Below are 12,878 nucleotides of genomic sequence, written 5' to 3'. Positions count from 1 at the left end.
TTATTTGGAATGGATCTTTATGGGCAACTCTTCATGGTTGCTTGCGACCACTTACTGTTGTATGTTTAGCATCTTTTTACTGTTTCTTTTCATCTCTATCATTTGTTTCACTGGATCTATGCTTTTATTCAATTATGATGTGTGATATTTATAGTCCTTTTTCTTGGCAGTCTAAAATAAAATCTATGCTTTGGTTATTTGTCTTCTATTCTTTGCTATCTTTGTCACTATATAAATGCTTTTAGTAACAGAGTTATCATCCTTTTGATATTTTCTCATGTATTATTGTAGACTCGCTGTCAACAGTGAACTGTCTTAGATATTACAACCAGAATAACATTTCAAAAGTTCTTCAAGTGCTTTACGCTTCTATTGAGAGTAGGCCCCCATATTATGGAATTTGTATGGTAGCGTTACATTATTGGAATATTCTAGAAAGCATCCTACTTGTTTTTGTTAGAACTGGGACAGATGTTAACACATGTGAATATATATCAATATCAATTAAGAGAGATGTCCCCACACACACACACACACACACACAGTTTTTATATTCGAATTGTAAATCACAACTTTCACGGAAGCATTAATTGATATGGTTTTCTCCATGTTGGTCTGTATTAACTACCATTTTGTATGTGTGTGTATGTGCGTGTGTGTATTATATGCTTTTCAGGGAAACACTTTTAGGAATAATGGTTAGACAAGTGCTATACCAGGCTCATCCATATGCTGATCTGAATTTGGATGTATCTTTGCAATTTACTCATTTCTATAATGATGTGAGGCCATGTGGAAGTTATTTTTCCTTTCAACTCTTTGATCTGCCAAATTTATTCTTGATGCAAGACAGAAAAAAGATTAGAAATGAAGCTACTTTATTTTAAAGAGAAAGTGTAAAATTTGTGGTTCAAAAAGATTGTCTTCAATTGGTTGATAAACTTTAGCCTAATGTTATTACCTATTAATATATTTAAAATATCTTCTTTGAAATTATTTTGAAGTAAATTTTATGAATCATATTTTATAGTTATCTTCTCTTTTGATTGTAAGTTATTTGGAATTTATTTTTCAATCAATAAATGTATAAACAAATAATTTTTCAAATTTATACAATTACATTGATTGTAATTCATTTGATCATCATAAATTTTTCTATTTTTGGACATGCTTAATATCATTGATTTAAACGTAATTTAAAAGATGATGCAATCTATATTATATAACACTATATCTTCAAACCGGTTGCACGGGATTTAAACTAGTTCTTAATATGAGGTCAAATATCTGCCTCGGTCACATACAAAGTGTTTATTAATTTTTTTTTTTTAATACATGGTAATGAAACTGCTTTTTGCGCTGGTGGTGATGTCATATTAGGAGTTACTTCTTCACTTGCAGGTTTATCGTTTATACAAATAAATACCTAACTTTTTCCGTGTCAAATTATAAAACAATGCTGGATAAATTTTTTATCTTGAAATATAAAAAAAATTTGAGAAAACTAAGATTTTATTAATGATATTTTTTCAGTATTATCCTTCAAGTAGAGAGAGAATTGAAATAATATTTTAGCATAATGATTAATTGTATAGAGGCATTTTTAAAATTTTATAGTTTTGTTTTGAAAAAATAAATGAACTGTCATTATTGTATTTTATTGGTATGAATAATTTTATTTCAAATTATAATTTGGAATGAAGTGAGTAAAATCTAAAAGAATAAACTAGCAAATGTATATATAATAAAATCCAAGTGTGTGTGACTGTCTGTAATCTTCATTGATATAAATTCATGTCTAAATGATGATCGATACAGGACACTGGACCTTTCCAGCAGGCTCTTACAAGAGTTCACACTGGACCATTTCATAGCTGCCTGCAAAAAACCAGTGGTGAGTTTGCTAGTCCCCACATTATTTTCCAAGTTCAGAGAAGGCAGAATTATGTTCAAGGACCGCTATGGAAAGTTAATTATGCCTAAGGACCTCGAAAGTATGAAATTATTCTGTAGCACCTTGGTCTTTTTTAGCTTAAAAAAAAAGTGAATTCACAAAAATGCCCTCAAATCAATAAAAAAAATCAAACAAAAAAAATTAATTGTGGAATTTCCAAATTTAATAGTCAATTAAATTCTAAGTGTGTTCAACAGCTTACTCATTTAGAAGTCAAATAAAATAAATTTATACTAAGATAAATGGAATTTCTTAATCAAAGGGGGAATTTTCATGTCAATTTTAGCATTCCTCGTCTCTTTAAGTTCACTTTATGTTTTAGTATTAAATTTTTCTTTATGTAATTACTAAACAAGGTAAATTATTTTTCTCATGCGAATTATATAATTATTACACTTTTTCTTTTTCAGTGAAAGACTATAGTCCTAATTTTAGAAATTTAAGATTTTTATCTATTAATAACTTGTCATTTTGGTCCTCAGCCATAATTTTTCCTTCAAAAAATAATGAATGATTTTTTTAAAAAAAAGATATGAAAGTGAAATAGGAATTTTTTTAAAAAACAAGACGTGTCACCAAGTGAATGTGGCACGATGGTAACGGTTTTGGCCCCTTAAGCATCATTCCAAGGTTTGATTTCTAGAGTTGTGTATGATGTTCAGATTTATCAGGGGATTAGTTTCACGACTGTTGATTATGGGGATACCTCGAGTAACCAAATGATAATAATGATAACAACAAAAGGCGTCTCTAATTAATGGAGCAGTCACGAGAGGTGGGGCAGGCTTGTCCATGAACACAACTTTTAGGATTGTAACTAAGAAATCTGTATGTTTCACGTTCTCTCTTCTCTTTCCATAATTACAACCCATGATTATGGTCATAATTAAGCAGACTTTGTTTTTGGCTGTTTCAAAATGTCATGGAGTGACAATTAATAATTATAAATCTTTGCACAATTCCAATTTAGTGTTTGCTATGTCGGAGGCATCTATAAGACCCTTTTATGTCCCATATCAAAAAAACTTAGGGAGATTCTTGAATATATAAGTGGGTGGGTTGCATACCCACTAATCTAGCTTTTTAAGGAGAGAGTAATAACCATATGATAAAAAAGTATTAGAGTTAGACTTGAGTTTACCCAGTCAGTGGACCCTTCCGACAGACCACCCATGATAGGGGCATCACCGATTGGCTAGGGAAGTTGTTATGTCCCATATCAAAAGGACTTAGAGAGGGTCCTCGGTATATAAATAGGTGCACTACATGCCCCATTAAGCTAGCTTTTTGAGGAGAAAGTAATGGTCCCATGACTCCAGATGCGGGTGCTTCTTACTTTCTCTTAAAGCTTTCTTGTCATTTTGGTAATATTTTTTTTTGTATCCTTTGGTTAATTGTTTCATTTTGCTTATCCTACTATAGCCCTTAATCCACCCACAATTTATAATTAATGTCAAACCTAAAATTGGCATGCATATCACCTGTTTAATTATATGATACTACTAACTAAACACAGACATAACATACAAAATTTGATCTCAATGTAACTGCGATAACATATGGCAGATAAGTTAATCTGTTAAAAATTTATTTTAGTTGCTATATTAATTTGGTTATGCAATTTATATAAAGGGAAGTACTTAGGGTTAACAGGAAGGTGTTTAAATGGAGTAGAGATGGTTAAATGCGGCCTAGCCACTCATTTGTGCCTTCCAAGGTACTCTCTTCGTTTCTATATATAAAAAAAAATTATATCATACAGTTTAAGAAAGTTGATTAACTATAATAATTATGTTTGAAAATAAAGAAATTAGGCTAAAATGTCCTATGTTAATCAACATAAGCATACATTGATTATTTTTCATTAATGTAAATTATGAGGGGCGATTTAAAAAATATGTAATAAATACTTATTGAAATATGTGATTTTGCTTATATAAAAAAATAAGTAAAAAGTATTAGTTTTTCTTACAAATAAAAACAGAGAGAGTATATGTATTAAGGAGATTTGATATTAAAAGACCAAAGGACCATATATTATGGGTGATTTATCAAGCAATATTCTAGTATTGCACGACCTTTGACTCAATTATTGCAAAAAAGATTCTTTTCATTGGATTGAAGAGGCTCAAGGGCCATTCAACCAACTTAAGTTGTCCTTGATTCAAGCACTAACTCTAGCACTACCTAATTTTGCCAAAACTTTCATCCTGGAGACTGATATGCCTCAGGGTATGGAATTGGTGTTGCTCTAAGCCAAGAGGGTCATCCTATTGCATACTTTTCAAAGCAGATTTCCAACCAGATGCAAGCTCAATCAGCTTATGTCCGAGAGCTGTATGCGATCACCCAAGCTGTAGCTAAATTCTGACATTATTTTTGTTTAGTAACCATTTTATAATTTGTACTGTCCAAGAAAGTCTGAAGTACTTGCAGGGTCAAGTTATACAAACGGCTGAACAAGAACAATACCTCCCAAAACCGATAGGGTATAATTTCTCTATAGAATACAAACCTGGAAAAACTAGTATAGTCGTTGCTATGCTGTCCAGGGTATCTTGTATGAGTTTGATGCAAATTCGATCTGCCCCGATCAATGATATATGTCAAGCTGCTCGTGCTTCAACATATATATAGGAGCAGATTGTGCATTGTGAAGAGGGCCCTAATGGTATCAGTGGGTTTTATGTCAAAGATTCCCTAATGTTCTGGAAGGGATGATTAATAATTTTGTTAGATCGTTCTGATCTAAGTCATAGATTGTTGCTGGAGTATCATGCATTGGTTGTGGGGGGTCATGTAGGAGAAGTGAGAACTTTTAAGCACCTTGCTACTTTGATTCATAGGCCTAGAATGAGACAAGATGTCCAAGCTTTTGTTCGACGTTGCAGTGTATGTCAGCAGACCAAGCATCGCTAAAGTTGATTCGCTGGGAGGGGCTAGATGAACCTACATGGGAGTATTTGTTTGATATGCAGCGCTGTACTCTTGACCTTGGGGTTGGGGACGATGTCCAACTTTTACAGGGGGCAATGTCACGACCCATATTGAGCAGGCCCACACAACCAAAGCCCATGAAGCCATATTAGGAAATGATTCTGAGGGGACCACGAGGCATGAAGGCTTACGCAGGAGCACACGGATGAGGTGTGCCACTTGGAAGCTGAGGGGAGAATGATTGAGCATATATTTTGTTATGGCAGAATAGTGTGTGTGCTGAATTGTGGATTTTCTCTTCTCTCTCATTTCTTCCCCTCTGGACCACTTGTGGTTTTTGCTGCTTCTTTCTTGATTTCCTTCTAATTTCCTTATGCTGTGATTCGGTTATACTGTGATGTTAGAGTGAACTTTATGCTTTTCTTTGGATATTTCCCGTTATAGACTACTCTGAGTTGTTCCTGGAATAGTATATCCAGATTTCATATCCATTTGCCTGTTTTGAATTCTTTTTTTTAGTTTATAACAGTGTATTACTGATTATGATTTATCTCTCATCTGCTGGACACTATGATTGATATGGAAAGCAAGGAATGAGAAGTTGTTTAATCATGTCCGGACCCCAGTAAGGTGATATGGCTTGCACGTAGATCCACTCTGGAGTTTTGGGAAGCTTGTGATTTTTCAAAAGACCAATCAGATAAAATCGAAGTTCCCACTTCTACCCCGCATTGGAATGCTCCTCCTTTGGGTTTTCTTAAAATCAACTGTGATGGAGCTTTCAATGATAGTCATAAGTCTGCTGCTATTGGCATTTGTTGTAGGAATGCCAGTGGTGTTTTTCCCTGGGGGTTATGTGATAAAGTCAAGTCATTATCAGCCTTTATGATAGAGGCTTTAGCACTGCACCGTGCTCTTCTTCTAGCCAAGGACCTTGCACTGAGCAAAGTAATTTTTGAGTGTGACTGTAAAATGCTTGTTTCCTGTTTTCAACATAAGCATTTGAATCTTGTCGATTGGAGATGCAGAGGTATCATTAATGATATTTCAGTTCTCATGGCCTCCGAAACTGGTTTTTCTCTGCTTTTGTTACTTGTGTAGGAAATTGTGCAGCAGATTATTTGGCTGCTATCACAAATAAGGATGCGAACCTTGTCGGGTCGGTGGAGACACCATCACTTCCTTTATCAGTCATTCTAGTGGAGTATACCAAGAGTGTTGAAGAACGTCCCTCTGCCTCTGTTGCTCCAGTTGCTCGCTCGGGTGTTGGCTAATGCTGTTTTTCGTTTGCTGTTGCTGCTGCATCTTTGTTCTTTTCAGTTGTTTTTTTATTTTACTGCTACTGTTTGGTTTTGGCTTTCTTTTCTGCCTTCTGTGCCTGTTCCTGCGTTGTTTTATTTCCTTGGCTGGATGCTGCCTTCCTTTGTTGTTGGTTTTGGTTATTTCAATAGTGAATGAAAGTATCTTTGACACCCAAAAAAAAAAAAAAAAAGTTGGGCTCATATTTCTAACACTCTAATTAATGAAGGCACACCACGTTCATATCGAGAGGAGATCTATTAGTGGAATATAATCCATCTTTAAAAAAAATTATTTTTAGACAAATTAGTAGTTAAATATTAAGATCATAAAAGAAAACTTTGAAATTTTTTCATAGGTTGGGATCAAAATCAAAGTTTTGGAGTCACACATATAGACACCCATTCAGGTTTCAGCTTGCCTTTTGTACTTGAAAAAAAAAAAAAAAAACCGCTCTTGCACACTCGCATCTAATTATATATAGTTGTTTATTTTATCATTATTATTTCCCAAGCCGTTGTTGTTATATGTGACGGTTTCACACTGGCAACAAATAGTTAATTATTATTAGAACTCTACAAGTTCTAGTATTACTATTACATCAAGAAGAGAGTTAAAACTTTGAACCTCTACCAATACCTCATCATACCATGCTTCTGTGTTAGACTGAGGTGGCTAAAATTGATTAGGGAAAATGACAATTAAGGACTCATAAAGTCATTAATATCAATTGAGGACAATAAAATATTAAAATCCTAATTAAAGACTATAGTCTTTATTTGAAATTTTTAAAAAAATGTGAAATGTCTTAAAAGTTCCTAAGGAAAAAATGATTGAATGAAGTTAGTAAATTCTTAAGTCATTTTTTTATATTCAAAAATGACCTTGAAATGTTTCAAAAGTGAGTTTCTTTCATATTGAGAAAGAATTTATTTTCAAGTGTGGTTTGTTATTTTTCAACTGACATTAATAATATTCCCAAACTATGATAGTGATTTTAGCAATGTTATTTCTTTATTTTTTAGGTGGCAACTATATATAAATAAGTATGAAATTTGACAAGTCATTAGGTTCATATTTCTAAATAAGGTTAGTAAATTCTCGAGTTACTTATATATATTTATAAGTGACATTTGAATGTTTAAAAGTGAGTTTCTTTAATATTAGGAAACAATTTATTTCCAAGAGTAGTTGATTATTTTTCCAATTGATATTAACAATATTTACATGCCACGATAGTGATTTCAGTAGTGTTATGTACATTTTAGTGTTTAGTAAGGAGAAATTTTATAAAGTTATGTACGTTTTTTATTTCAAATAAGGACCAGGGTCCTCAATTATGATTTCAATATTTTATGGTCCTTAATTAAAATTAATGATCTCAGGGGGTTCTTAATTTTCATTTTCCCAATTGATTACTAATAGACTAAATGAAATTCAATACTAAAATTATTTATTACATAGAAATTAAAAGGGATCAGTTCCACAACAACAAATTACACCAAGAAGAAGAACATAATGGACCTACTTTGATCTTGAAAACAAACCAAAAATTGGATTAATACTAGTAAATCCCCCATCTATGGCTAGATTATGCCCACTTATGTACCTGGATTCATCACTAGCCAAATAAAGCGCGGCTTGAGCCACATCTTCTTCTTGAAGATAAATCCCTTCGAGATTAGAATAAACACTGGAGCATCCTTCATCATCTAATTGGAAGAAATCTTTTGCAGCAACATTTGCAACGAAATACGGAGATACACAGTTCACACGGATCCCAAATTTTCCAAGCTCAGCAGCCCCATTCTTGGTGAGGCCCACCAAGCCATGCTTAGAACTTGTGTAAGCATGTGTTGCAACCCCTCCTACACTTGAACAAACACTGCCCACATTTATTATGCTTCCCTTTCTTTCTGGAATCATAACTTTAGCAGCATGCTTGGTGCCCAAGAAAGGGCCTGTTAGGTTCACACTAAGAATACGCTCAAATTCGGTCACTTCATTGTCAACAATGCTTGGTTTAGCTTCGTTTATTATGAAAGCGTTGTTGACTAATATATCAAGCTTTTGATGCTTGAAAATAGCAGTGTTTACGGCAGTTTCAACGTCGGATTCTTTTGTAACATCACAGTGAACGTAGGAAGCATATTTGGATCCAATGTCATTGCATACAGCTTGCCCTTGTTGGTCTCGAATGTCTGCAATTACCACCTTAGCCCCATGTCTGCTGAAGAGCCTTGCCATGCATGCTCCTATTCCCCTAGCCCCACCTGTGATCAATGCTACTTTTCCTTGTAATCTGCACATAAACATGTCGTCAAAGGACATGCAGCTGCACACATTTAACCCACTTCTTGATAAATTAGAGAGGTGGCAGCACACCATAGGAGGATCCCAGATCTTTTACATACAGTGAATACGAAATTTTCATAGGCCAGCATGATATGTTGAAGTCAACATGAAAATTTGATGAATCTCAACTTGACCATGAAATTTTCTTGGGAGAATGACAATTGAAGACCCTGGAAGGATATTAATGTAAAATAAAGACCTTGGCATTGTAAATTCATGATGTTTCAGCTGTAAAAGATCTTTGATATTTTTCAAGGGTCCTTTTGTGCTATTCTCCCAATTTTCTTTGTCAATTCAAGTGCTAATTGCAGAACATATGACTACTAAATGGTCTCAGACTCTTCAGTCTTTCATTATAGTTGTTTTTAACCTTATCGTGCAGGATAATTTCATAAATTCGGAATCTTTCTTAATAAATAACTTATCAATTTGATCCTGAGGCATATTCTCTCAAAAATTTATCCGCAGATTGACATACACAAATGGTGTTGTAAAACAATTGATCAGAACTCTGCCAAAAAAAAAAAAATAATGGATGTATTGCGTCAAAATGTTGAAATCGATGTGTATATAAAAAAAAATGTTAAAATCGATTAATCAATAACAAAAGAGGAAAATTATCTTGATAATAGTAAAGAGCCACATAGGGAATCCATATATGTGTTTTATAGCAAACCATTTGGCGGGTGATCAGTGATCTTGTGGTTTGCCTATGGCTTCTGCAAGAGCATAGATAGTGATTTTATTTTGTCTTCTCCTTCGTTTTTATAATCCTTTTAAGTCATTCAAAAAAATAAATAAATGAACCCCCAACAGTTGTAATACAAGGACGAATTGTTCTAGATAATTATGAATATCAGAAAAGAAGATAGATAAACCAAAAAAAAAATAGAAGAGCCATATGAGAATTTCCCAGCGTGTGTGTGTGTGTGTGTACCTTGTTGCCTCTAGAGCGAGCTGTGGAAGACTTGCCATATCAACAAGAAATTAGAGATATTGCAGTACTGATAGCTTCAAAATGGACTCTAAATCTTGAAAGACGAAACTACATATGAAAACTTCCCTAACTTGAATAGATATATAAACACAACGTGACCATCTTAGGATGAAATTTAGCAGCATCTTCTAGGAATCTTCCTCATCTATGGAATTATGTTCTAGTTACGTACATTACGACCTCTGACTTTGTATTCTTTTTATTTTAATTTATTGTTTCGATTTTTTAATTTAACACTTGATGAAACTAAATATGTTGTGTTTGGATTAATGAGAATTTGAATTTGGGCAAATCTCCCATTTAGATATATAAACTAAAGAATCCAAAGCCAATTTTTTATTATAGTTTACTCCAACTTTCTCATTCTCTTTACATTTTTATTAATTGGTATCTTTATTACTCTTGTCTCTTCACTTCTATCTCGTGCTTATATTTTTTTTCAATTCAAGAACAGAGATAAGCTTATTATTTTTAATTTTTCATTTTCAGTTCTCAACTTGTCTCTCTTATTCCTTTAAATTTTTTTACACAATTCAAGCAGAAGAATTTTAAATACTACATTTAAATTTAAATTTAAATCCATTAATCCAATCATCACCTTAGTGAATTTAATTTTTATTAGTATTTATATTTTATCAGTTATCAGTATAAACTTTTATAGTTAAATTTAAATTTTAAACATCTGTTTATATATATTTTTTATAGCATACAAGTATTATTTTTGTTTAAATATTTAACTCATACTGTTTAATTAGTTTTTAGTAAAATAATTTAAATATCATATTTTGAAAATCAATTAATTATGTATAACACCATTTGGCCTATAAAATATTTTTTTTTTTTTATTATATGACTTGGATATTTGTTTTTATATATTTAATATACTTAATTATATGTAATTAAATTAAAACAGGTGAATTTTAAAGTGTTAATAATATTAATAATAAGAGTTTGTTATGGAATAAATAATATATAAAAATTCACATGTTCTATATTAGGTATATAAGCAGAATTTTTTTTATTAATACAAAAATTATAATTCATGTATCACGCATATCTACCGGTCTCACGTTTTTATGGGTTTATAAAAAAAACATGAATTGGCGGCCTTATTCAAAGGTGTTAATTATTCTACGCATATTAAAACAAATATGACTATAATCTATATAGTTTACCTTCTTATAATAACATCCACATGAAACATTGTAAAAAATTGTCACTAGGTGTTTAAATTAAACCTTAAACAAAAGGATAATGACGCCATAATGGTGACATCATGAGAAGATGACAGAGCGATAACTTCGTTAATTTATTTTTTTCTTTTTTTTAATTCATTTCACACATGTAATAAGATGCGTGAATTATCCTTACATATAAAAAAATTTATATATCTAGTTTACTTTTTTGTAATAACACCCACACGAAACGGTGTTAAAAATTGCAAGTCGGTGTATTAAACATTACACGAAAGGTTAATGACGCTGTGAAAAGGAAGGATAATGACGCAACAATGGTGACATCATGAGAAGATGACACAGCTATATAACTTCGTTACTTTATTTCTTTCCTTTTTTTAATTCATTTCACACATATAAGATGAGTGAATTATTCCTTACATATCAAAAAATATAAACTCCTTCTGTTAAAAAATATAAATATTTTTAATTAAATTTTACCTCTCAATAAATAATTATTTATTTTTAAATTAATTTTATCTGTTCATATTTATCTTTATTTAATAGAGAGTTTCAAAATGAAATAAATATAAATTAATTTATTTAATATGGGTATTTTAAAAAAAGATAATAATTATACCTTGAAAGATTAAAAATGTTTTATATTTTTAAACATTTAACTTCTCAAAAATATTTTATATTTTTAAAGTGAGGGAGTATATATCTAGTTTACTTTTTTATAATAACACACCCACACCGAACTCGTTGTTAACAAATGCAATTTGGTGTATTAAACCTTAAACAAAAGGATAACAACGCTGTTAAAAAAAAAAAAAGGATAATGACGCGACAATGGTGACGTCATGAGAAGATGACTGAGCTAGAATTTGATTAATTTATTCATTCCCTTTTTAAATTCAATTCACACGCATAAGATGGGTGAATCTGTTTACTTTCTTATAAACAAAAGGATGATAAGATGACTAAGCCAGAACACATGGGCGGCAATTTGATCTACCTGAATTTATTTCTTCCTTTTTTATTCATTCATACATATTATAAGACAACTTAGAAATGCATGACGAATGGCATTAATTACTTCGCACATGTCATGGGCACAAATTAAAGCTTTGTTTTGTTAAAGTATTCTTTCTATCAAGAAAATTTAGAATTAATTGTATAAACTTAATTATTATACCTAACACATTCAAACGGATAACATTGAAAAAAATCTATAATCATCAATAAAATATATAAAAATCGGATATTTTGGTACTTCTTCGTTATTCTTTATAGAAGTCGTGCATTATATGATTATAATATGAAAATGGTTTATTTTATATTTTTATTTCGATCAAATTATATTTTTTACATTAATAAATTAAATTTATAAAATTTTTAAATAATATATTTTTTATAAACTGTTATTAAATATGATATATAATTTTTTTACTGGAATTGTAGGGTTGATTATATATAATTATTAATCAAAGTAATTTGGCTTCCATAAATGACGTTTACCATATATACACACGTGCATTTTCCTAAAAGAAATATTTATACATCGTTACAGTTGTTTTCCCATTGTGTATATCTCAGGTAAGATGTCATGGCATATTTTTTATGGTTAATTTGATTCCGAACTTAGTCAAAAAAATCAAATGAATCAGCATGATTAAATAATATTACGTGTATGAAAAATTCTAATAAGAAATAATTAAAAGTTTATTCAAAAATCATATTCCATGTGGTCAGAAAACAATTATGTTCTGGTAAAAATATTTAAAAATTATGAAAGCATATAAGCCAAAACTTTGGTTGTTGACATCAATGATATTTGAGATCACGAAGTGTTTAATTAACCTTTTAAACAGTGGGCAGAGATAAGGGCAAAAAAGCCGTCGGCCAAATAATTGAATGAAACCAATTTTAATTCTCATAGTCCGTTTTCTAAATGCCTAGACTATCGTCGAACCTGTCAATCTCGTGACTAAATTATCAGTGAAATTTTCTAAACACAAATTATATGTTGAATATGTATTTAATAAATTTAAATTTAATCACAAATCACATGCTAATTTGTGATGAAGACGGTGTTTTAATATGTGATGTGCGTCAGAGTATCTTTAACATTATATATAGATCCCCAACCTTATTACTT

The 12,878-nt window shown here is 31.3% G+C and overlaps 1 protein-coding gene across 1 annotated transcript; it reads right to left on the bottom strand.

Moving 5' to 3' along the window:
* Positions 1 to 7,685: 7,685 nt before the first annotated feature.
* Positions 7,686 to 9,583, bottom strand: LOC129292050 (borneol dehydrogenase, mitochondrial-like). Its single transcript, XM_054929559.1, has 2 exons — positions 9,483 to 9,583; positions 7,686 to 8,492 (listed from the first exon to the last, which is right to left on the bottom strand). The coding sequence occupies exons 1-2, from the start codon at positions 9,518 to 9,520 to the stop codon at positions 7,715 to 7,717; spliced, it is 816 nt and encodes a 271-aa protein (XP_054785534.1). The 5' UTR covers positions 9,521 to 9,583; the 3' UTR covers positions 7,686 to 7,714.
* Between the last annotated feature and the right edge of the window lie 3,295 nt (positions 9,584 to 12,878).

This window comes from Prosopis cineraria, unplaced genomic scaffold, assembly GCF_029017545.1.
Source record: "Prosopis cineraria cultivar Desert tree isolate PC_DT_omini unplaced genomic scaffold, ASM2901754v1 PC14, whole genome shotgun sequence".
In the NCBI taxonomy this organism is placed as follows: Eukaryota; Viridiplantae; Streptophyta; class Magnoliopsida; order Fabales; family Fabaceae; genus Prosopis; species Prosopis cineraria.
This window is presented reverse-complemented; position numbering and strand designations above follow the sequence as displayed.